General features: G+C 37.0%; 1 protein-coding gene across 1 annotated transcript in view; it reads left to right on the top strand.

The window, feature by feature from the left end:
* GTF2F2 (general transcription factor IIF subunit 2) overlaps nucleotides 1–27,164 on the top strand; it is a 145,190-nt gene that overhangs the window by 97,533 nt on the left and 20,493 nt on the right. The window contains exon 6 of the mRNA XM_082365744.1: nucleotides 23,032–23,131. Coding sequence (XP_082221870.1) covers nucleotides 23,032–23,131 — 100 coding nt within the window. The remainder of the gene's footprint in view (nucleotides 1–23,031; nucleotides 23,132–27,164) is intronic.

Here is a 27,164-nt window from a genome sequence, read left to right as displayed (position 1 = left end):
CCTCCTCCCCGATACTTGCTACACCATTACCCAGTTTTATTGTATTCTTAGCACTTACTACTGTGTGGCAATCTGTATTAATTATTAGTTACGACTTATTGACGGTATCCCTGTCACCTAGCATCGTGCCTGCCACAGGATAATGTTCAATAATTATTTGTTGCATGAATGAATATTTTTCATAATCTTTTTACCCTCTTACATTTTGGAAATTTATCTTAAGATCGACAGGGTTTTTTCCTTTGTTCAGTTCTAATACTTTTTTATTTGTTGAATTCTCATAAAATTGAATTCATTTATATTTAATTTACAGATATTCCAAAGTTAATTTTAAAATCTCAAAGAAATCATTTCTTCTTTAAAATGGCATGTCTTTGGTATGACACATACTATATGTACTATAGCTTGGACAGGGAATTAAAGATGCTATTACCTGTTGAAAGTGAAGTTAATAATATAGAATGAGTAGAGTTTTCCCCCTCAGAATCAGTATTTTACATCATAATGCCAAAGGATTCACAGCTCAAGCTTCACAAGTTTATGTAAAATCATTTATTCAGTAAACATTGAGCATCTATTATGTACCAGACACTTTACTTGCCCTTGAGTTGCTCACTTTAGAAAGCTTGTGTTTTTATATGCAACATTCTGTGTAGTTTCAAAAGAAAAATACTAAATCTACTTTATGAACTACACTCTATCTTCTAGGTTTTAAAAAGCCTTACTGCGTAGTCCAACCCGATGCTGCTGTATAGAAGAAACACACACACACACACACTTTATGAAGCTAACATGAATGTGAAATATTTAAAGTTAATTTACAAATCTGTTGTTTACCAGTACTGTCTGGTACACACACCAGTTTTGGAGGGGGTGGGTGTGGTGGTGGCCAAGTGCTATTGTTCACAGAATTTTCAGTGCTTTTTACATAATTACATTGAATGCCATATGGCATTTTATTGCAGCTCACTAGGAGTTTATACTTCTATTTGTGTTATCTTTAGTGCATTTCAATAGCACTATTTTTTGTAATATAAATTTAAAATATTTCTTTTTCATAAAATACTATGTTTCAAGATGAAAATAATTCATAGAATACAGAACCCTGACTTTTCCAGAAATAACCCCCACGTGGATTCTAAGTGGTGACTAAATGACGGGATATATGCTATACAGTCCTTCAGATATGGAAAATAGGAATAACTGTTGCTGACCATGTCAACCAAGAGATAACAAAAATATTTTTTTCAAGGACAATTTTTTAAATTTATTTTTGGCTGCGTTGGGTCTCAGTTGCTGCGTGCGGGCTTTCTCTAGTTGTGGCAAACGGGGCTACTCTTCGTTGTGGTGTGCGGGCTTCAGTAGTTGTGGCATGCGGGCTCAGTAGTTGTGGTGCACGGGCTTAGTTGCTCTGTGGCATGTGGAGTTTTCCCAGACCAGGGCTCGAACCCGTGTCCCCTGCCTTGACAGGTGGATTCTTAACCGCTGTGTGACCAGGGAAGCCCTTCGAGGACATTTTGTTTTGAAAATTACCTCTGTTGGTCTGGTGCATTAGTATCTTTTTTATTCCTGGAACTCTAGAGAGATGAGTTGTTTCTAATAGTTTTCCAAATAGCTGTTACTAAACTGTTTTTAAAAGTTTGTAACTTTAACATTTTTTAAACTACCTTCATGAATGAAAATCTTTCTAAAATATATTACACATTATACCTGTATCCATACCTCACAAAGTTTACTGGGAACATAATTTAGCCTTCTCTTTAACTTGTTTTTTCTCATGAATGCCTATTTTTGAATTATGTGGTAGCTGCCTCCAGATACATCAAGAAGAGTGGGTTATTTACCCTTTCACAAGATGGCCACAGAGTGTTGTACTTTGTGAGTTCTTTTGATTATTTTATGTAGTTCTTCACTCCCCTCTTAGCAGCTATCATTTTGTAATGTTGATTGTGTTACTGTCAGTTGCAGCCCCTCTCTTTGTTCTGATTTAGTGTTTTTAATTTCCTGTGAGCTAGGGAACCAGTTTTAAAATTCTATTAGAATGAATAATGTGTGTAAAAGAGGACTGAACAGACTATGAGTGAAGGTCTAATGGGCTCGCCTGTGAGTCAAGTGCCCTGAGCTGTCATACTTGGCCTTGTGACATATGTTTTGGTTGCTGAGATGCTCTTTTTTGCTTCTTTTCTGGTACTAGTTAGGACAGATGTCACTGTGTTTAGTAAATCACAAAATAGAAAATATGTAGAATTTGGAACCCTTCCTTTGGATCACTTGGTCCTTGGTACACTGTACCATCTATCTGAAATTCAGATATATAATAAAGTATTGCTAATTAAATTCCCTGACATCTTTCCAAGTGCTTTGCCATGAAACTGAGTCATACAACTTAATGATCTCTAAAAGCTGTTGATTTCCAAATTCAAATTTCTATCATGGATGAAGTATGCAGTTTCAAAATCCGTTAAGTGTTGACAGCATATCAGGATACTCTGCAGTTAGGCCCAGTGTACATTCAGTAAACTGCCAACATATATAATGGGATACGTACTTTGTCAGGCATTATCCTAGGTAGTATGCCTGAAATGAATAAGGAAAACAGGGTTTCTGTTTTTATAGGGCTTATGTAGTACCCAGTTGCTCTCAAACTTTTACCTGTTTATACAAATCACCTGGGGACTTTATTTAAAATGCTGATTCCAGGACCTGGCCTCCAGAGTTTTTGTCTTAGTAGGTGTTGAGTTGGGACTACAAATATGCATTGTTAACAGGCAGCCTGATGATTCTGATGTAAGTGGTCCTGAGAGCACATTTTGACAAATACTAGTCTGGCTGATAAGGAATTATTAACAAGGAGGTACAGTCTTCAAATAGTGTGTAGACAAGAGCAATGTATTTCTGTGTTTAACCTGATCAATGTTTCATCTATAATCTCAACTATCTCAAGAGTCTATTTTTTAAATCACTGGCTTATGTTTCTACTTTTTACCTTTATGTTGAGATAAAATTACTGGAAACTATGATTAAATCTAAGTATGGTGTTTCTTCTCTCTTGAATACCCCACCAACAATTAATCTTTTCCATGAGAATAACAGTGGCCTATTACAAGCTGTCTCCCAAAGATAACAGTTATTAGAGCGCTAGAGTACAGGCAGAACATTTCCACCCAACAACTTCTTTAGAAATAAAGTGTCAGTGAATACATCTTGAAGTATATGTGAGAAATTGTGTCAGTGGTTGCCTCCAAGGAGAGGATCTGGATGTCTAGGGGAGACTTCGTTTTTTGTTTTTTGTTTTAATTGAAGTATAGTTGATTTACAATATCATTTTAGTTTCAGGTGTACAGCACAGTGATTCACATATATATATATTCCTTTTCAGATTTTTTTCCCTTATAGGTTATTACAAAACATTGAGTATAGTTCTCTGTGCTATACAGCAGGTCCTTGTTATCTATTTTATATATAGTAGTGTTATATGTTAATCCCATCCTCCTAATTTATCCCTCCCCCTGACCCCCCTTTCCCCTTTGGTAACCATAAGTTTGTTTTCTATGTCTGTGAGTCTCTTTCTGTTTTTAAATAAGTTCTTTTGTATCATATTTTTAGATTCCACATGTAGGCAGTATCATTTGATATTTGTCTTTCTCTATCTGACTTACTTCACTAAGTATGATAATCTCTAGGTCCATCCATGTTGCTGCAAATGGCATTATTTTTTTTATGGCCGAGTAATATTCCATTGTGTATATATACCATATCTTCCTGATCCATTCATCTGTTGATGGACACTTAGGTTGCTTCCATGTCTTGGCTATTGTAAATAGTGCTGCAGTGAACATAGGGGTGCATGTATCTTTTGAATTAGAGTGTTCTCTGAATATATGTCCAGGAGTGGGATTGTAGGATGATAATGGTAACTCTATTTTTAGTTTTTTAAGGAACCTCCTTACTGTTTTCCATAGTGGTTGCACCAATTTACATTCCCACCAACAGTGTAGGAGGGTTCCCTTTTCTCCACACCCTCTCCAGCATTTATTATTTGTAGACTATTTAATCATGACCACTCTAGCTAGTGTGAAGTGTTACCTCATTGTAGTTTTGATTTACATTTCTCTAATAATTAGCGATATTGAGCATCTTTTCATGTGCCTGTTGGCCATCTGTATTTCTTCTTTGGAGAAATACCTGTTTAGATGTTCTGCCCATTTTTTGATTGGGTTGTTTATTTTTTTGATATTAAGCCGTATGAGCTGTTTGTATATTTTAGAAATTAATCCCTTGTTCATCACATTGTTTGCAAACATATTCTCCCAGTCTGTAGGTTGTCTTTTTGTTTTGTTTATGGTTTCCTTTGCTGTGCAAAAGCTTTTAAATTTAATTAGGTCCCTTAAAATGTTTTTCTTAATTCTTTTTACCTGTTCAGTCTTCCATGTCAATTTTAGAACAATTTTTTTTCCAAATTCAAAAAATTCCGGTAAATTTTTATTTTAAACTTATAAAATTGTTTGGGAAGAATCAGCTTCTTAGCATATTTAATCTTCCCATTCAAAAATACAGTTGTTTTCTCCATTTATTCAAGCCTTCTTTATACTTTTAGTAACAATGTGTAGTTTTCTTCATATAGAGTTGAACATTTTTGGTAAGGGTTGCCCTGTGTATTTATATTTTTGTTGCTATTTTAACTGCTTTCCCTTAAAAAATATTATATAGCTAGAATATAAGAAAGCTACTTTTGTATATTTGCAGTATTTCTAGTCTATCATTGTTCAGTTGTTTCTTTTTTTATATATAAATTTATTTTATTTATTTATTTTTGGGTGCGTTGGGTTTTGATTGCTGCGCACGGGCTTTCTCTAGTTGCGGTGAACGGGGGCTACTCTTTGTTGCGGTGTGCTGGCTTCTCATTGTAATGGCTTCTCTTGTTGTGAAGCACAGGCTCTAGGCGCGTAGGCTCTAGAGTGCAGGCTCAGTAGTTGTGGCACATGGGCTCAGTAGTTGTGGCTTGTGGGCTCTAGAGTGCAGGCTCAGTAGCTGTGGCACACGGGCTTAGTTGCTCTGCGGCATGTGGGATCTTCCCGGACCAGGGCTCGCACCTGTGTCCCCTGCATTGGCAGGCGGATTCTTAACCACTGCGCCACCAAGGAAGCCCTGTTTCTCTTTTTTTAAAGTGTATAGTTATATTGCCTGCAAATGTATACTGACATTTCATTAGTATATGAAATTTAGAAGAGTTTTATATAAATATATATATCCATAGTTATCATTCTATTAAAAGTACAAAATAAAACTTCTGTGTCCTTAAGTTCCTGAGATTATTGATCAGAAATAGACAGTAACTTAAAAAAAAAAATTCAGTTTGAGTTTATTGATTCCTCCACGGGGAATACAAAATTCAGCATGGAGGAACCTAGGTTGTAAGGCTGGGTGGTTTTTCTGAAACAAGTATCACATGGTTTCACAGGTATGTACGTATGTGAAAACTTATCAAATGTACACTTTAAGTATGTGCAGTCTATTGTATGTCAGTTACACCTCAATAAAACTGTTTTTAGAAACAGTATCACAGAACCTTTGCTTGAGTCAGGTTTCTTCTCTGATAGTCTTGCCTTCGTTTGCTTTCACTGAAGATTTCTATTACAGTTTTTGCTAATGAACTTGAAAAGGAGTGCAGATCAGTAGTTACCGTGGTCCCTGACAGGTAATAGACACTCTGAATGCATTAGGCGGAATGTAATTGAGTAACGCTGGATTGCTTTTCCTTCTTTAGTACAATGCTGTCAGCACTCGCCTCGCGGGTGCCTGTGGGAATACTGTTACCCTCCAGTATGTGGGCCATGAGTAAAGAACATGGGAGGCGGAGCAGCCGCCTCCGGAGTAAGGGCTGGCTTTACTGGAGAGGCGATGACCCAGGAAGGAGTTTGCCAGGCAGAAAAGGAGGAGTAAGAATAGAAAAGAAGGTGGCAAATGCCAGCGGATCCTCAGAAGTTCTAGAGGCTGTTTTGTTTGGGTAGCAGTCTGTTTTGCCTACTCCTCCAACAGCTGGTAGCTTTTTCATATTTGTTTCTCCTCCAGTACCTGACACTGGGCCTAGGTTATGTTAGGTCTGCAGAACCCTCTTGAATTCAGTATCATATGTACACTTACTGTACTCACATGCTGCTCTGCCCTTCCACTCACTGGTACTGTGTAGCTTCTCTTCATCTCTTGTTTATTGTTCTCCCTGACACCAGTCTCTCCTTACCCTGCTTCATTCTCCATATTGCTGCCAGAATTCATCTTCATTTTACAGTGAATCCTTTGCTGTAGTTCCTGTGTTTTAACAACTGATTCCTGATAGCTTAGTTTGGCATAAAAAGGTGATTCCAATCTAATTTGTGTGTCTTGAGCAATGCTGATGAAAAAGCCATTCAAGTAGAAAGTAAGGGCAGAGTCTGCTGTGGTGTAGTGTGCACAAGTCACTGGGCTAAATAGGACAGGATTAGAAAGTCCTAATCGAAATCTGGGAGGATAAATTGAGGTATCTAGTAAGTGTGGCTTTTACACTTTGATGTTTACACCAATCAAAACAAGGATAAAAACAAGCATAGCATTGCCTAGTATTTATTAGAAGTCAGCCATAAAAAAAAATGAAAATTCGCCATTTGCAGCAACTTGGAAGGACTTGGAGGGCATTATGCTAAGTGAAATAAGTCAGAGAAAGACTGTATGATATCACTTACATGTGGAAGCTAAAAATTACAACAAACTAGTGAATATAACAAAAAAGAAGCATACTTACAGATATAGAGAACAAACTAGTGGTTACCTGTGGGGAAAGGGAAAGGGAGAGGGTCAATATAGGGGTAGGAGAGTAAGAGATACAAACTGTTAGGTATAAAATAAGCCGCAAGGATATGTTGTACGACAAGGGGAATATACCCAGCATTTTATAATAACTATAAATGGAGTATAGCCTTTAAAAATTGTGAATCACTATATCATATACCTGTAGCTTACATAATACTGTACATCAACTATACTTCAATTAAAAAAGTTTTAATTTAAAATAAAGGTCAGGATATAACTAACATCATTTATGTAACAAACATAATATGATATATTAATATAACATATTATTTATGTCACTAGAATTTAGAAGATACTAAAATATAAACATGTCTTTAGTTAGTTCCTATATAGTGGCAGTTAAAAGTTCTTAGAGGTCATGTAAATTCATGAGGAAAAGACAAAAACATTTGGGTTTTTTTCATTTCCAGCCTTTGTTTTTATAAGATTAAGTAAGAGTATGTGGAATGCTGGATAATTTAAATTCTTTGAGATAAATCTAATTCTAGCATTAATCTTTTGTAACTGTGTTACAGAAGTTCATATCCAGCTTTTATTTTCATTCTTGAACGTAAAGTTTAAATTCTTCAAAGTTGAAACATAGGCAAAAATATTCTTTCTCACCCCTCTATTCATCTTCTTGATAGGGAGAAAGTGAGACCATATGGCCTGGAACCCCATTCACAATGGAAAGTCTGAAGCAGTGAGTCAATAGGGAGTCCTTCTTTCTCCCTTTGCCGTCCTAAATGATAGTCTAAGTGTCTCTCACTCTTTAATATCAGTACCACAGCAGCTGGTCCTAAACAGAGCACTCTCTCTTGAACCTAACCACTCCTCTGATTTTCCCCCCGGCTTCATTTGGTGCTAATTAATCTCACTTTTTAATTTTTCAAAGTTTGCTAAAACAACATATTAAAATTTACCTCATTTTTTCAAAAATTCTCTCTGAATTCCAGCCCACATTGATGGCCACATCCTGCCAGATATTACCCATCTATTATTCCAGCATTTATAGTTTCATGGAGTCACTAATGAAGTAGCCATTTGCTGTATTTGCTTAGTCACCATAGCAACAGTGTCTTGGTTCGTGTACGCCTGGGGAGCTTCTTACAGTTTGACATGATATGCGGCTAATATTTCTGATTTCTACTCAGAGGCAACTGGAAATTTGCAGAATGGTATTTTTAAATTTGCTGAATAGAAGTTGTTTGATTCCACTGTTGTATTCTCTTGGCACCCATCACGTAGTCATAGGATCATAGACATTTTAATTTGGAAGAATGATTCATACTTGCAGTATATATCACAGGGACTGGCTAGAGAAACATTGCATCCATCATCATAAGCAGCTTATTAAATCCCTAACCTAAATATTTTTAGGAGTAAAAGAAAGTGATCAGAGGTTAGCAGTTGGGGCTGCTTGATAATCTTGGATGCTTAGCTTTAAACCATTTTAAATAATTCTGGTTATAAGCATTCAAGCTACAGTATAATAAATGTGAAAATTGGAAAGTACTTCTCATCACAGTAATTTTTCCAGTGTTTTATTGTCTGATTTCTGTTAGGTCAGCTTCTTTGAACTGCATTACCTCATTCGAATAATTCCCTTCCTACACACCCACTCTAACTAAGTTCCTTCAGTCACCACTGAAACTAAGTTACATAAATCTATTTTCATTTTTAAAATGTGTTTTCTTCAGATTTCACATAGCGTAAACATGTACCTTGCAGAAAATACACATTCTCTAATATACATTATTTGGAGAAGACAGTGTAGCCTGTTTGTTGTGATAGAGTTCACAGTTTCAAGAATCTGATCTCATCTTAAATGATAAAAAATTATTGCTGTACCATCTGTTTTAAAATATGTAAAAGCTCACTTTAAACCACCAAGTTCATTTCACACCTAAATTGCTTTTATCAAACACGCTCTATACTTTAACCCCTACCTTGCGAATGAGTGAGTGAAACCCACAGATGCCCACTTCCCTTTAGTCATCTATAACCTCATTTTGATCTGTATAAAAATGCAGCAAGCTCAAATCCTTACTAATTTCTTTCTTGGCTCTGAATATTGAACCTGAAGAAACATGGGCATGTTTTAGAATGTGTTTATTCAAATATATATATGTACATATACATACATACATATTTTTTTCACCTTTTCCTGCCTAACTCAGTTACTGAATGGATTCACGAGGAGACCAAGGTTGTATTGTCAGTTGCTATTTGATCATGTTACCTTGGATTGTTCCACGGACACAGATTTTGCCCTCGCCTTTAGCTAGTAACACTAGAAGGAACTGGGTGAAAGAGCTTGGTATGAAACCATGACCACAACTGGAAAAAATAATGTAGGAGTTTATGCTTTCTTACTGCTATTCAGCCTCATTCAGGATGTCTACCAAAGCAACATTTACAAAGATTAATGACCCAGATCATCATATCAACACATTAACAAAATAAAGTGGATTTTGTCCATATAAGTAGCCTGTGTAATAACTTGTATCATCCGTGCATGTTGATGATGCAGGAAATGTTTTTATACATTTGTTTGGGGCCCATAATAGTAGTCATTCTATGACTAACCAAAGCTACATGAAGAATAGCCTGATATCCCTAATGTTTTATAGGAGTTAATAGGCTATAAAATAGGTGACTAAAAGGTAAAGCTACTTTTAAATAGAGCTAGTAATGCAAGTAAAATGGCACATAGAGTCTAAATCCATAAAGCATCAATACTATTTTTGCCCACATCTTGTTTAGAAACCGTTTTCCTATATGCTAAATTTATTGTCTTTGTACTAAGACCAGCTGTAAAAAACCTAGATTTGAACTGAACCAGGTAGTGTTTTATATATTTAGAAAAAGCAGACTGAAGCATTTCTATAATGCCTTCTTCCCTCTACTAATAGCAAGAAAAATTATTTTATTAAACTCATAAAATGATATATTCTTTTTTTTTTTTTTTTTAGTAAGTACTTATTTATTTATTTTTGGCTGCGTTGGGTCTTCATTGTTGCGTGCGGGCTTTCTCTAGTTGCAGCGAGCGGGGGCTACTCTCTGTTGCGTTGCGCGGGCTTCTCATTGCGTTGGCTTCTCTTGTTGCGGAGGCTTCTCTTGTTGCGGAGCACAGGCTCTAGGTGCGCGGGCTTCAGTAGCTGTGGCACGTGGGCTCAGTAGTGGCTCGCGGGCTCTAGAGCACAGGCTCAGCAGTTGTGGTGCACGGGCTTAGTTGCTCCGCAGCATGTGGGATCTTCCCGGACCAGGGATCGAACCCGTGTCCCCTGCATTGGCAGGCGGATTCCTAACCACTGTGCCACCAGGGAAGTCCCTCAGTTCTTAATAAATCTATCCATAGGCTCTATATAAGAGAAAATTTGCATGTTGGCCAGGTCATGTCAGTGTTCACAATTCCCCACCAAATAATACCAAACCAGAAGCCTATTTATCAGTCAGTGGATAGGTTTTAGGAGCTTAAAAAAGTGGGGATTGAATGTCTCTTGAGAGGGCTGGCAACATGAACTGACAAAATTGTGAAAATAGAAAACCTTAGTGTAATAACTGCTCTCAGCACTTTATCAATGTGGTGAACATATGAGCATCAGTGTTTCTGCTATGAAGCTGAGTTAATTTTATTATATTAATGGTAACTTCTAGCAGTTTTTCTTTTAATTTTTAAAGCATTTTATCCACAAAGGTAGAACCTGTGTGAGACTTTAAGCTCTCAAAACCAAATTCAACTTAAAATTAATGAATACATTTCAATCCTTGATGAAAAGAAAAGGCTTTTGCATTCTGTTTATTAAATACTTGATTATTAAAGTGTTTTTAACAAGATGTGTATGATGTGATTCGAGACTATTCAAGGGCTTGGCAACCCCCAGTACACCACGCTGAGCTGCCACAGTGACTGTTTGGCCCGCAATTCTCTCATCCCATCGTCCTCTGAGTCACACGTCCCCGTGGGATTCTGTGGGCTCTTGTCGTTCATGGGGACTCCACAGGGAAACAGAAGGCAGGAGTCAGTTCCTGAGCTGGGCAGGAGAGTTCAGGCAGCAGCAGCCCCTAGAATTAGTACTTAGGCAACCACCCGCCTCCTGTTGATGAAAGTGATCTGGGAGAAGAGATGGGTGGTGAAATCTGAGTGGCATGAGTGAAACGGTGATGTCAAGAAGATCTCTGAACACCGTCTAAATGGATCTGCCTCACACAAGTGTACGCGGGTCAGTGTGGATAAATGTTGAATATAAAATTCTAAACTACTCCTTAGCGATTATGGGCAGAAAGGGGCCCAAGTATTATTGTTTAATGTTTCCTGAAGGCATTAGCCTCTTTGGCCCATGAGGTAAAATAATGTGTATGAAATAATCTAGAGCTATTTAGAAAACCTAGAGAAAATCAAGGGGTCCTAGAAAAACCTAGAGAAAATCAAGGACTAAAAAGGTCCAGGAAGTGGAAAAATAGGGCCACTCACCTAAGTGAAATAGATATCCACAATAAAGGGAAGGAGAGGAATAAAACAGTTACTTCGTTCAGTTGCACCCACTATGCAGTTTGTCTGGAGGTGACCCTGTCTCCTGGGAAGAAAAATATTTACATAACCTCCTTGAATCATGCTTTAATATGATGAGGAAGATGGGGAAAGATATTTTTGAAACTAATATTTAGTTTTAAAATGGTTGTGAGGTATCTGCATAACTTAAGAAGATGTTCTGCTCAAATGCATTTTTCTACTTTTGTTAAACTCAAACTCATGTTCTGGTCACTAATGGTTGAAGGTCATATATGAGAGATTGATTTGAATGCCCTAAGGATTAACTCCAAAAATATTTTGACTACATCTAAAATTCAGTAAATTTTAAAAATCTGATATATAAACAGTTACCCAAAACTGTAAGCTACCATATTGCTGTGGTTAAATTATAATTAGTTCTAATTAGCACTTCCATGAGCATTACACATTTTACCTGCAGCTGAATGGCATTTGGAAAGAAATTTTCTTATCCTTGAAAATGTCAAAGGAGATCAAAGAAAGTGCTTTTTATCTGATGTAGCCAAATATCCCCCATCAGGGTAAAGGATGAACACAGATTCCATAAATCTAATCGGTGAAGCAGATAATTATTAAAAGTTATGTTTATTCAAATAACTTCCATACATTTCTGTTTAGTGTGGCTACTGAAGTGATTACAGTCAGTAAAATAATAATAAAATGTACTGAATGCGTACCATGGGACAGGCCATTTATTAAGTGTTTTGTAAAGATTATCTCACTTATTTCTGTTGTTATAATTCTCATTTTTTCCCATGAGAGCACCAAGGTGTTGAAGAGATGACTAAGTTGACCAAGGTAACACCTAATAGTAGAGCTGGACCTTAAAACCGGAGTCTGGGTTCAGACCCTGCCATACCATGATATGGTACATTCTTTCTAAACTAAGCATTGTTCAGAGTCGTTCTGTGTGCCATAGGTTTGCTTTAATCTCTGACTTTTTTTTAAATGGGAAATTATCAGCATGAATCTGAATACAAAAGGTATTTCTTTGTTGCCTTTTTGAAAACAGTCATCCCTGGGTATCCATGGGACATTGGTTCCAGGACCCCCTGCAGACACCAAAATTCACAGATGTGCAAGTTCCTTATGTAAAATGGTATAATACAACTGGACCTTGTTATCCATGTGTTTTGCATCCTCAGATATGGAGGACCCGACTGTATTGAGTTATAAATATGGTTCCTAGTCCTTTTGATAGATAAGCTTTTACCCGCCACCTTGTGAATCATACCAAATTTTTTTTTTTTCTTTTTTTTTGGCTGCGTTGGGTCTTCATTGCTGTGCGTGGGCTTTCTCTAGTTGCGGCGAGCAGGGGCTACTCTTTGTTGCAGTGCACGGTCTTCTCATTGTGGTGTCTTCTCTTGTTGTGGAGTGCGGGCTTCAGTAGTTGTGGCACGTGGGCTCAGTAGTTGTGGCATGCGGGCTCTCTAGAGCACAGGCTCAGTAGTTGTGGCTCACGGGCTTAGTTGCTCCGCGGCATGTGGGATCTTCCCAGACTGGGGCTCGAACCTGTGTCCCCTGCATTGGCAGGCAGATTCTCAACCACTGTGCCACCAGGGAAGCCCCCAAATTATTTAGGCTTTTTACTTTTCTTGGAGTATGGAGAAGGGAAATAAAATGAAAAGTTCTTAGAAATGAAACAGGTATTTTTGTCATTCATCATCCATTGGAGTTTAGGGTAATTTCATTTCTAACATAAAAAGAGTAGCTAGTTGGACATGTATTGAGAAACAATAAATGGTCCCTGATTAGCTAAGCTTTTTTCCTCATGTGTTTCTGCTTTGTGCCTGTACCAAAATATTGACTAGGGTATTTGATTAACAGGAAAAGCATAAGCAGTAAAGGGTTTCTTACATCAAATGCCGTTGCTTCCTTCTGCCCCCCCTTCACCTGCCCCCCCCCCTTTTTCCCCTTCCCTATCACACACACTCTTACTCTGAAATCACAACTTCCTAAGGTAAAAAACAATTTGCTTTCATGAGATGATATAAGAAGTCATGCCTTACTTGGACTAAAGAAAAAACACATTGCAAAGAAAAAGTTTCAAGTGACCAAAGTTTATAATTATTTGAACAAAATCTCCGGGCAGTGCAAACCTTAAGTACCTTGTTGCTTCCCAGACTCCTGCGAACCAGTTGCGTGTGCTGTCTTCCTGACCCACTTCCTCCCATTTGGACATCTGTAGTACTTGCATGCAACCAGAGCACTGGTGACTGGGAAGTAATGCTACTGCTTAGGCTAAAGGGATCAACTGAAGATGCCTTCAAGTTCAAGATAATAAGTAAATTACATAAGGAAGGACTATGAGAGAAAAGGAAACTACATAAGATAGTAAAAATGTTCTGGCCATCAGGTAAGATATTTATATTTTGGACTGTTGAGTGGAGATTCTGTGTTGTTTAGCTAACAGATTAGGTAAATAGATACTCTCTGGAATGTTGGTGATATATGCTCATCCTGGAGAAGTGAAAATTTGATTGACAGTCTTACAGTGTTTTGGTGAAAAACAAAAAATTAGGCAAAAATTAAACCAAGACACATAAAATGTCTTCATTACACTGTCATTTATTTTACCTTACCCAACACATACCAAAAACTTGCGGATGGCTGTTGTTTCTAACGAATCTAAGAGAAAACAAGGTCCATTGTGAATTATCATTCCCTCGCCAGATGTAGGTCCCTTCCGAACAACTTGCTAGCTAATGTAATGGACACGTTTTGGACATAATATATTTTCTTAAATAGCTATAAATATTTTAAATTGAGATAGTATATGTTTACCAACTTGAAAAGACATCTGGATTGCTTCATTATGTTTAAGATGCAGTGATATAAGAGCACTGGACAAGGAATCTTGAATTTTTTTCCCTTTCTGACAAGCTGTATTATCATGGGCAAGTCACCCTCATGCTGGGGCTTAATTAGTGATTTGAATTATATTACTCTCATGTAGAAGAATTCAACTCAGCGTTAAGTCTTTCATTAAGAGGGAGCTGTTAGGACTCACCGACCTAGAGAGCAGACTTGTGGTTGCCTGTGGGGGGTGGCGGGCGGGGGGAGGATTGGGAGTTTGGGGTTAGCAGATGCCAACTAGTATACACAGGATGGATAAGCAACAAGGTCCTACTGGGTAGCACAGTGAACTATATTCAGTATCCTGTGATAAACCATAATGGAAAAGAATATGAAAAAGAATATATATGTATATATATCTGTAACTGAGTCACTTTGCTGTACAACAGAAATTAACACAACATTGTAAATCAACTATACTTCAATAAAATTTTTAAAAAAAGACAATCATAGGGAGAAGGAAAAAAAGAGGGAGCTGTTAGGTTGAATCATATGAAATTGCTAGTTTTATAAAAAGCCAAAAATGATCAAAATTCTGTATTATACGGGAGATATTTTTTGACTGTTTGAGCACGAGCTAAAATGCCCTCTCCTAAGAGCAATCTAGGAGAGTCCGTCAGCCAGCTCATGGATCTCAGGATGGCAGCGTGGGATTGGAGGTGCAGGGAATTGCAGGTCCTTCAACAAAATTGTGTAGTTTTGATGCCAGTGTTTATGACGCACTTGTGTCATGGCTTTCTTAGTTCTAGTTATAATTCTTAGATCTTTGCTGCTGCTTTGCTTAAAACAAAAACAAAACCCCTGGGATATAGATATACGGATCAGAGGACTGCTAACTGGAGGCCTGGTATAGCTAGTGTATGTGTTTTTTGGTTTTGAGGGGGTTTTTGTTTTGTTTTGGGGGAGGAGGATTGCCCTTTTTAAAAAATTGAATTAGTTGGCAGTGTCTAATGAATGATTTCACATAAAAATCTGACTCTGCATTTTCTTGAATAATTAGGCAACCTGGTAATAGCAGTCTTACACTCCTGCAGAGTAACCTGGTGCTGAGGACTAGTTGCCCACTTGGGGTGGAGCTTGTGCTCTGTTTCCTGTTCACCACAGCCCTCACCTCTCCCTGTTACTTTCTCCTTTACTTGACAGGCCCCTGTAGACATTTGCATTTGCGATTCTCTTGCGCTGTCCAGTAGAACTTCCTGCAATGATAGAAGTGTTCTTTACCTGTATTGTCCAGTATGGCAGCCACATGTAGCTGTTGAACACTTAATGTGGCCGGTGTGCCTAAGGAACTGAGGTTTTAATTTAAATTAATTTAAAGAGTTGCATGTTGCTAGTGGCTACTGTATTGGACAGTGCAAGCAGATAATGGAGTTTTTCCCCTTATTGGGTGTTTCCTACAGAGTGAACATTAAACCTTAATATATTTTACAGTCTCTTCTCTTAAATGCCAGATCTAAATGTTAGCATATATCACTGTAAGTCTTATGATTTTACATCCAAATTACCATCTCTGATTAAATGCAGCCTAAAACCTTTCTTCTTCTCATCCTTTTTTTCCTCACTTACCACGTTTATATTGCATGCCCATTCTAGGCCGTAGGGATATGAGCAAGGTCCCTGTTTTCATGAAGCTTGCAAATAATTAACAAATATTTCTAAGAGATACTTAATTTTAATATTTACCATCTGTAATCCTTCTAGTAGTCCTGCCAGGTAAGGGTATATTTGATTACTCGTCAACTGCAAGTGCTAAAATTTTTTCAAATCCACATTCTAATAGACTAAAATGTTTTACTATTACTATTCCTCTGAGAAGCTCTCTGTCCTATTGAAGCTTCCTATAAATGTACTATCTTAAAACTAGGCATCATCAGAACCTTTTTGTATTAGTAAATCAGCTCAGCATACACCTGGTTATTCCCTCACCTGGCCTTTCTCCCAGCCTTCTGTCCACCTGCTCCCAAGCTGGGCCTTCTTCTGAAACTTGTCTTTGTTATCTGACTTAGGGCCCAGTGGGTGTTTTCACAAGCAGTCCCAGCGCTCCGGGCTGTTCCTGCTTCTCCTTGCCCAGAGACTTTTCTCTCTCACCTGGCAAACGTCAGCCTCCTTCTCCCCCTTGGGAGGCACTGTTTACCTCCTTCACTGCTTTTACTCTCTCCCTTTCAAAAATGAAATCAGCATCTTAAGAAAATTTACCTTCTTTTGTGAAACCTGTCATTTTAAGAATAGCATAAATTGCAATCAAACACAGCTAGAGCACAAAGGATAGATGAATGCTAAAATAATTATATTTACATTATAAAATGACTCCTACATTGGCAGCTGCTGATGGAAACATTTGTCATTCAGTGTTTTTGTAGTTGTTTAACTCTATAGTTAATAACCAGATTAGCAAGGCAATATTACTTAGGGTATTTTGCTTAGGCAGGAGAATAGTCTATATGTATAAAGTCAGGAATTATTGGGAAACTTGTTAATATGGGATTCAACCTTTTCCTTTGTGATCTAAAAAAGGTGTCCAATAAAGGTCATTTGTTCATTTGCTTAGCCAATATTTTTGAGTTATTTTTACATAAGAAGCATTATATGTAGCAGTGAGGTAAACAAAAGATCTATTGACTAAAATTTGTAGACTTCTTTTCCCCAATCTGCCAACAGCTTAGAGCAGTAGAATTTGGCTTTTTTCTGTTTTGTTAGATCTTACCAGTGTTCATACTTTAAAATATTTGGGGATGTTTATGTTACTTTTTTTAATGAATTTTATATTTTCAAAATATACTAAATAATTTGAGAATTGAATTCCCACTCTAGTGCATAAATCTTAATAAAGTATAATGAAGATCTTTAAGTAACTTTAATAAGTGTGATTATGCACCATGATTATAGCCTAGTGACTAGTGACACTGACTTAATAGGAATATATTTTTCAGTGTTATAAAGGAGAATGTGCTCTTCTTTCTGTGTGTGTGTGTGTGTGTGTGTGTGTGTGTGTGGAATTAGGCTAGTTGAAGGCAGGTTGATGAGCATCAAGGAGAATTAAGTTTTTTTTGAGATATAATTGATATACAGTATTATGTAAGTTTCAGGTGTACAGCAAAGTGATTCACAATTTTTAAAGGTTATATTCCATTTATAGTTATTATAAGAGAATTACTTATTTTGATCTAAACTCAATAAGCTTTTAATTAGAGATGTTCTTCTATTATATGGCCTTTTAGGGACTATATAGATTAACTGCTTGAACCTTTGGGTTAAAAAAAAAAAATCTGAGTTCCAGTTCTGTTTTGCCTCCTATAAGGAGAAAGCAAGATTGAGAAGATGTAGGTAAAGCTTTTAACACAGTTTCTAGCAACATAGTAAGTGCTTTAAATGCCTGTTATTTGTTATAGTTGTCGTTTTATTAGTGTTTAAGCTCTTGGGTCATGTAGCCCTTGAGCTTTTTCTTTGATGGGAAAAAATGAGAGATAAAACTGACTATTTTTTTATTTTTTAAACATCTTTATTGAAGTATAATTGCTTCACAATGGTGTGTTAGTTTCTGCTTTATAACAAAGTGAATCAGCTACACATATACACACGTTCCCATATCTCCTCCCTCCTGCATCTCCCTCCCTCCCACCCTCCCCATCCCACCCCCCCAGGCGGTCACAAAGCACTGAGCTGATCTCCCTGTGCTATTCGGCTGCTTCCTACTAGCTATCTATTTTACATTTGGTAGTGTATATATGTCCATGACACTCTCACCCTGTCACATCTCACCCCTCCCCCTCCCCATATCCTCAAGTCCACTCTCTAGTAGGTCTGTGTCTTTATTCCATCTTGCCACTAGGTTCTTCATGACCTTTTTTTTTTTTTTTTTTCCTTAGATTCCATATATATGTGTTAGCATACTGTATTTGTTTTTCTCTTTCTGACTTACTTCACTCTTTATGACAGACTCTAACTCCATCCACCTCATTACAAATACCTCCATTTCATTTCTTTTTATGGCTGAGTAATAGTCCATTGTATATATGTGCCACATCTTCTTTATCCATTCATCCGATGATGGACACTTAGGTTGCTTCCATGTCCTGGCTATTGTAAATAGAGCTGCAATGAACATTTTGGTACATGACTCTTTTTGAATTATGGTTTTCTCAGGGTATATGCCCAGTAGTGGGATTGCTGGGTCGTATGGTAGTTCTATTTTTAGTTTTTTAAGGAAACTCCATACTTAAAACTGACTCTTTAAATAATAATTCTAGAAAGACTGGTAATTCATTGAGTCCTAGTCTTCTCAGAATGTGAATGTGTATTCTAAATTGTCCTGAAATGATGGTAATAATTAGCAACACATATTTTTTTTAATGGTTTGTAAAACAGGGCCTAGCTGTGTCTAAATGATCACATAGTAATATTTTTCTATTACTTCTTGAAAATAACACCATGTTTTAAAATTTTCTGAGAAAGTTAAGACCCAATTTTGTAAATGGTTGGGACAGTAAAACTTTTAGCTTCCTCCCAGTCCAGCATAAAACCTCTGTGTGTAGTTTGCTGTTCAGTTGTACAAACCAAATATTTCCAAATTATATTATTTTGTACAAGCCTAGTTTTAAACCTCATTTTGACTTTGAAGGCATGTTGAGGTCAGTGATGTTTAATTTGGTGCTTTGTTCAGTGATGAAGTGGAGTTGCAAATTGTTCTGACACTTCATGAGACAATGTTAAATGAATTATTTAATGTTAAGTAAAGAACCCTGCTAAATTATTTTAAACTACTCAGGTTAATTAAAGTATTTTAAGATTTAATTCTTTAAGAATATGTTATATTTTCAGTCCATAGATTAACCTTTTGAGGTGTTTTGTTTTGTTTTAATCTATTTATTTATTTATGGCCGCATTGGGTCTTCATTGCTGCGCGTGGGCTTTCTCTAGTTGCGGTGAGCAGAGGCTACTGTTTGTTGCGGTGTGTGGGCTTCTCATTGCTGTGGCTTCTCTTGTTGTGGAGCATGGGCTCTAGGCATGTGGGCTTCAGTAGTTGTGGCACGCTGGCTCAGTCGTTGTGGCTCACAGGCTCTAGAGCGGAGGCTCAGTAGTTGTGGCTCACGGGCTTAGTTGCTCTGCGGCATGTGGGATCTTCCTGGACCAGGGCTCGAACCCATGTCCCCTGCATTGGCAGGCAGATTCTTAACCCCTGCACCACCAGGGAAGTCCCACCTTTTGAGTTTTGAATCATAAAGATATCCTCTTTTAATTAAAACAAAACCCTTAGAGTTGACCTTTTAAATGTATAATAAAAAGGTTAAATTTTAATGTGAGCTTTTTATTTTTAAAAAGGTTAATTCAGTGTTTTCCTTTATATATTTAAAAGATTAAATACTTTGAGGATAAAAATGGCATGACACTCTATGGATGATGAAATTGGCTTTTAGAACTTTTGTATTAGAAAGGAAAGTATGCCACATGAACCTGAATCAGGATGCAGTGGCTGAAAATAAATTCTAGTGTAAGAGCATGACAAGAATAAGCTACCGTTTATAAAAATGCACTTACCTGAACAAACTGAAACCCCAAGGAATTTTCAAATTGTGAAGTAATGGGAACAATCATTTAATGTAGAAGGAAGAAGCTAGCGCATGCCTCCCTCCTTGAATGTCTCATAAGATCAAATTGTGGAGCAAGGTGATTGAAGCAGGAAAGATAATTTAGTGGCAGCATAACAGGTAGATTACCATTTAGAGAGGCCAAACCCCTGAGAACTGATTGCATTAAGGGGATGGGGCTAAGGTTAGAGCACAGAGAGGTGTTCAGAGACAGGTTGCCATTTGGTTATGTTCCCCCCCCCCCCCCGCTTTTTTCAAGGAGTTACACATGCTTAGTTCTGCCTCTTTGTAAACATTCCTATATCGGTCTTCAATCATTCTTTTCTCTCTAAACGTTTATCTCTTAGTCACTTTGAGACGTCTTCTCAGCTTGGAGGAGTCATTTCTGCCCAGTCTTTTTTGCCTCACCTCTTATAAGCTTGGATTGTCCTGCTCCAGCTTACCCTCAAGTGCACATCTTGGAGTTAATCTTTACTTCATAGCAGCACGCAGTCAGTTGTCATAATACCAACCCCCTGTCCCTCTTCAGTCCTGCAGATAATCAGTTACAGATAAGCATTTGTTTAATGTTTGTCTTCCACTAATCAAGTCTTTTCTTCACAGAGAGAGGCACCCAGTAATCATTTGCTGGATGATTGCCTGTAAGAGGCTCCTTCTAAAGTCTGGTCATGGCACAGCTGCAGCCATGGGGATGCAGGTGTCGGAGAACAGTGGATTAAGCTGGAGAGATATCAGGGGCTTGATCCCAGAGGGACATGCAGTCATGTAAAGGAGCTTATGTGTCACCCAAGAACAATTAAGAGGCCGTTGAAGGATTGTTAGCCCAAGTCCATCTTTGGGTGGACATCTCCCTTCTAGACCTCTAGCTAGTGCCTTCTTCCTGGTTCATAGAAAGTATATTTGGCCTATGAAAAACAAAGTAACAAACTACATATGATTTATGGTTACATATACAGTAAGTTTCTAAAGACATTTCTAAAGTACTTTTTTCATACTTCATAAAATAATGAATTTATGTATTTAAAGGATATATATGGATTTATGAATAATTGGAAGAATTAAAATATTTATATTTTAATACAGAAATGGCTATACTCAATTTGGGGATCATTGTTAAAAATAAAACCTGTAGTATTTATAGCTTTCAAATTAAAAAAGCAATTGGTAGATATTTAATATCTTCTGAGGAATTTGGTATTATATACCTAAAAATAGGCAGAAATAAACAGAGAAATAACTCCAACCAAGTAATTAAATAATAAGAATGTTATAAAAGCAGGTACTTTTTATACTGCAAGTTGTGCCTTTGAAGGAATTTTATTTTATTTTTTTAACGTCTTTATTGGAGTATAATTGCTTTACAGTGGTGTGTTAGTTTCTGCTTTATAACAAAGCGAATCAGCTATACATATACATATATCCCCATATCTCCTCCCTCTTGCGTCTCCCTCCCACCCTCCCTATCCCACCCCTCTAGGTGGTCACAAAGCACTGAGCTGATCTCCCTGTGCTATGCGGCTGCTTCCCCCTAGCTATCTATTTTACATTTGTAGTGTATATATGTCCATGCCACTCTCACTTTGTCCCAGCTTACCCTTCCCCCTCCCCGTATCCTCAAGTCCATTCTCTACGTCTGTATCTTTATTCCTGTCCTGCCCCTAGGTTCTTCAGAACCTTTTTTTTTTTTTTTAGATTCCATATATATGTGTTAGCGTACAGTATTTGTTTTTCTCTTTTGAAGGAATTTTAAACGAAAATTTTTAGTTCCTGTTCTGTTGAACCAAAGAATTTGAAGTCCCATTAAAAGAAAGTAATATGATGTTCATCGTATATTATTTTTAAATGACCAACATTTTTATGGCTTTCAAACTAAGAAATGATATTTCTTTTTCCTTTAAGAAAGTATACTTCCTTTTCTGATTATGAAAGTGATAGATGCTTATGGCAGAAAATTTAGAAGCATATGGAAATCGTAAATGCATTCATTCTGATCTCTTTCTTCCCATTCTTTCATGTTAAGTTCCATTTTCTTTAAAAACCCACCTTCTTTTTTTTGTCTGTATCAAGTAGGTAATTTTATAACATGGTTCTCAGTTTCTTTGCTGTGACCATTGCATCTCACTAGTTCCTTCTGGGTTCATTTTACTTTTTGCTGAAATGAATCCTTGAGTGGGTCTCTCAGTGAGGATCTATGAATGATAAACTTTGTACAAAAATACTTTTATTTCACTCTTACTCTTCAATTATAATTTAGCTAGACATGGTTGGCAATTTTTTTCCTATAGTACTTTAAATATATTCTTGTATTCTGATATCTTGCTGATGAGAAGTCTAGAGGTACAGTGGTACCTTTTGTCCTTTAAAAAATAGTCACTTTGATTTAAAAAAAAATATTCATTTTGAAAGCTACACCATTTTCCCCCTTAAAACATTTTTTAGATTTACTGTGCTCATATACCAAAGAATTAATTTTTAAAATAAGAAATAAATGGTTGAATGTGAGTCACTGGATATGGTAATATTTAGTCCAAAACAAATTCTCCTAAGATTGCTATTTGAATATATATATTTATAATATATTATACCTAGTGTCATAGGTTTATTTTATGGCTCTTTTTCCGTAAGTGATATTTTTAATTATATTTTAATTTAGATGGGTGGGGTCCTACAGTTGGACAACCAATGCTGTCCAATAGAAATTTCTGTGTTGATGGAAATGTTATTTATATGCACTGTCCAGTAAAGCAGCTACTAGCCACTAGATCCTGAGTGCTGATGTGTCATCTTTTTATCATACTTCTATCTCATCAAATGAACAGAAGTTTTGGATTAATACCTTGATTAGTTTTAGACCATATAACTTAAGATAATTCATTTTTACATGCAATTTTTTTTCCAGAAATTTAAAGCTGATTAGCTTCTTTGTTTTAAATCTTAAAGTTTGACTGTAAAGTATAGGTTTAGAAGGAAGTTGTAGAATTAAATGATATGGTTTGTATGTTTAGCTTATGGTCTGGTTTCTACATTATTGCCATATTCAGTGTGTTTTTGAAGTATTAAGACTGATGTATCTTCTTTATATATTAAGTATTAAGACTGATGTATCTTCTTTATATATTAAGTATTAGTCTTGAAGAATTATAGGAATAACTCCTCAGGTTTCACTCCAGTAAACAAGTAAGTTTGTTAATAATGCCTTCTGTTTTTCAGATTACAAATAGAAGAATCTTCCAAACCTGTAAGGCTATCACAGCAACTAGACAAAGTTGTGACAACCAATTACAGACCCGTTGCTAATCATCAGTACAATGTAAGTCTTCATGTCTTTCTTCATTCTGTTCTGTCTTTAATATCACAGACGCTTAGGTTTTGAAAGGACCTCGGCAGTCACATACCTTGCTGTCAGGCGCTTGAGTTATCCAGACTTAGTGAGGAAGATAACAGTTTGCCAAGCATAGAAAAGATGTTCACTGTGTATCCTAAATCATACGATGAGAAGAAGGCAACCGCTGTTCAAATGACTCCTGAAAAGTTTTTCAAAGAAATAAAACACTTCATTTTTCAATGTTTCTAATGTTTTAGTGTCCTTAATAAATATTAGTTTTGCTGTTTTTTCTCAATACCTTTATAACGGAGAGTTTTTAACGTTTTGACAAAAAATTTTAAAGGTCATGAAACAATGATAATTTTTCCCATTGATTATTAAGATTGCTTTGCATAGTTTCAGCTTTTACGGGCATTTTTACGGCCTCACACTATACCATTGAAAGCAAGGACTGTCTCTGTGTGTGTGTGTATGTGTGTGTGTATTTAAACCGTTTTTATTGAAGTATATATACTATATTTATTATATATATATACAGCATATATATACACACACACAGTATGTATTTTCTGTGTGTATAAAAATAGTATACACACATGTATACATATTATGTGTACTTTGTGCCAGGCACTGTTCTTACTATTGTAACTACTGCTATTATCCTTATTTTACAGATGAAGTAACTGAGGCACAGAGAGGTTAGCTTACTTGAGGTCTCACAGCCAGTAATTAGCCAGTCCAGGTGTTGAATCAGATAGTCTGTTTTAAGAGCCTTACTTTTATTTTTTTTTAAATTGAAGTATAGGTGATTTACAATATTGCGTTAGTTTCAGGTATCCAGCAAAGTGATGCGGTTATACACATTATAGGTTATTACAAGATACTGAATATAGTTCCCTGTGCTATACAGTAGGTCCTTGCTGTTTGTCTGTTTTATATATAGTAGTGTGTATCTGTCAATCCCATCCTCCTGATTTATCCCTCCCCCCTACTTCCCCTTTGGTGACCATAAGTTTGTTTTGTGTGTCTGTGAGTAGGAGCCTTACTCTTAATGAACCACTGTGCTGTGTTGTTGTACATCATTAGCAGTGCTAAAAGGGCTAAGGGTTCTGGGTCTTGAAGTACCTGCAGTGTCAGGAGAAATGTGATGATTTTCGGAAAATAAAACGAAGCCTAAGTTAAGTCAAGTAGCAATTAAGAGTTGATAACCTGTGTCCTACTTTGTTGCTTAAGATTCCCCTTGATACTGAGTTTAGGAAGAAGTAAAGACTCTTTAAGACTGGCCTTAAGTTCCAGGCTTATTCAGTGATGCAGATAGTATCTGCCAAACCACGGCTTTATGATATTTGAATTTCTTTTGGTTATTTTATGTGAAAGGTAGCAAATGCAAGTGCCTCCGGACCAAGCAGGCATCTCTCTGGGTGGGATGCTGAAATTTAAGAAGGTAAATGGTAGAGACTGATGAACTGGAGTGTATGTGCCCCTTCTAAAGACATTCAGATGTTAAAAATTGCTACACTGTGTGGATTTAGTCAAGCAAGTCACAATTCAGCTGCATCCACGCAGGCTTCCGTTTTATAGCCTCTGGTTATGTGTCAGGGGAAAAGTAAACTAAAAAAGAGGGTAGGCAAGATAAGTGGGGACAAACATAAGTATAAGATAATCCAAGAGAGGTATTTTTGTGATGTCTGTTGATTGAGACAAGTAAGTACAAGTCTCCTTCTTTGTCCTCTTCTCTTCTAGTCTTTTCTACTCTTAGATGGGAATACATACAACTTACTGGAGCCAAGTGGAAGTAGAGAAGTAAAATAGGATAGGTCTTACTTGTCTTTGCCTCTCTTCTTCATTAATATGCTTCTCCTGTAGCCCCTGACTATGTTTTTTTCTCCACTTACGGGTCAGGCCTCTGTATACCCGTTTCTACTCTTGTGTAAGTTGTTATTGCGGTGAGGACAAGAAAGACCACACCTTCCACAGGCTATAAAAAGATACAGCCTTTCTGGAGAGAAGTTTGGTAATTTGCGTCAGAAGCACTATGAAAGGGTGCATCCTTTGATCTAGCAGTCTTGTGTCTAAGAATTTATCATAGTAAGACAAGTGGCCAAAGATGTATATGCAGTAGTGTTTCTCCCTGTTGTTTAAGATAGGAAAAGGTCAGAAACAATTGTCCCCAAATAAGGACTAGTTCAGTACTTTAAGCTGTTATTTTCTGATGGTAGGCTCTAGAGTGATTTTATCCTAATTTTCCTTTTTATGAAATCTTTTTTGAATGGTTGGAATTGTCACAGTGAGCATGTATCGTCTGAACTGTTACAGTGGGCAGTAAAACTTTTCTGTTGGGATGGGAAAGGGAGGAAAGCTAGGGAAGAGTGTTAGTACTTAGCCATGACAATGTCCTACCACAGTTCTCTAAGATTTGTCTTCTGTCAACAAAAATAATATTTTTTTAATGCCTGCTTTGTGCCTGAGATACCTACTCTTGGTGAACCAAATAGATAAAATTCCTGTCTTCACCGAGCTACCACTTCTTTCAATTTCTCTGGTCATGCCTTTTTAGACCCCAGTTGGGGTATCATCTGTATTTCCTTTGACCTAGTGAGTCCACATTTGTATATTATAATTGTTTTTTCTTAAATTCCTTTACAAGGGTCACTCTTGTTATACTACCACGTACCATCATTTCTGAGGCAAAAAGAAAATCTCTCTTAGGTCAGTCAAAGCTGGCACCTTTGCTAGTATTAAAGCTCTGACCTCTATCTAATTCATATACAGAGTGACATTGGCACTATTTCTACCTGTCAGGTATAGAAGATACATTCCAAATGTCATTTTTAGAATGTTTTTCATTGCTTTCTTTCTACTGCTAAAATAAATACAAATATATTGTACATTCTAAACCACTCGTTAGGATATAAAGCTATCACATCTCAAGAGGGAGGGGATATGGGGACAAGTGTATGCATATGGCTGATTCGCTTTGTTGTGCAACAGAAACTAACACGGTATTGTGAAGCAATTATACTCCAATAAAGATCTATTTAAAAAAAAGAAGAAAAAAGCTATCACATCCACTTTAAAGACTCTTTTTAACATTAAGTGACATTTCAGTTCATGGTAACAGCCTTTGTTAAGGTTGTCATAGCGTGAATGAGTCGTTAATATTAATGTAATTACAGTGATGAGTCATATAGTAATCTTTGATTAACAAAGATTGACTGTAACTTAACCACATTATGTTATTTGAATGTTTAGTGAATTTTTTCCATGGGAGTGTATCAAAATGGGTGAAGGCACCTGCATAGCTTTTAAAAGGATATTCAGTATTATAATGCCAACTGTAAGAAGAGTGTAAAACTTTTTTTTTTATAGTAATCTTTTTTATTTATTTATTTTTATATTTATTTTTGGCTGTGTTGGGTCTTCGTTTCTGTGCGAGGGCTTTCTCTAGTTGCAGCAAGTGGGGGCCACCCTTCATCGCGGTGCACGGGCCTCTTCACTATCGCGGCTTCTCTTGTTGCAGAGCACAGGCTCCAGACGCGCAGGCTCAGTAGTTGTGGCTCACGGGCCTAGTTGCTCCGCGGCATGTGGGATCTTCCCAGGCCAGGGCTTGAACCCGTGTTCCCTGCATTGGCAGGCGGATTCTCAACCACTGGGCCACCAGGGAAGCCCTAAAACTTTTGTTATTGTTGTCAGGAACATTAATTTTTAAGTGATTGAGAAACATCAATGTAGTTCATTCAACAAGAATGACTTAGAGGTTATGTAATCAGTATGTTCAATTTTATTTATTTACTTTTAAAAATTTTTTTACACTTTTATTTATTTATTTTTGGCTGAGTTGGGTCTTTGTTGCTGCGTGCGGGCTTCCTCTAGTTGTGGCGAGCGGGGGCTACTCTTCGTTGCGATGCACGGGATTCTCGTTGCAGTGGCTTCTCTTGTTGCAGAAGACGGGCTCTAGGTGCGCAGGCTTCAGTAGTTGTGGCATGCAGACTCAGTAGTTGTGGTGCACGGGCTTAGT

Source organism: Balaenoptera borealis, assembly GCF_965194805.1.
Source record: "Balaenoptera borealis genome assembly, chromosome: 18".
In the NCBI taxonomy this organism is placed as follows: Eukaryota; Metazoa; Chordata; class Mammalia; order Artiodactyla; family Balaenopteridae; genus Balaenoptera; species Balaenoptera borealis.
The sequence above is the reverse complement of the archived record's forward strand: the minus strand, read 5'-3'. Positions and strand labels throughout refer to the sequence as shown.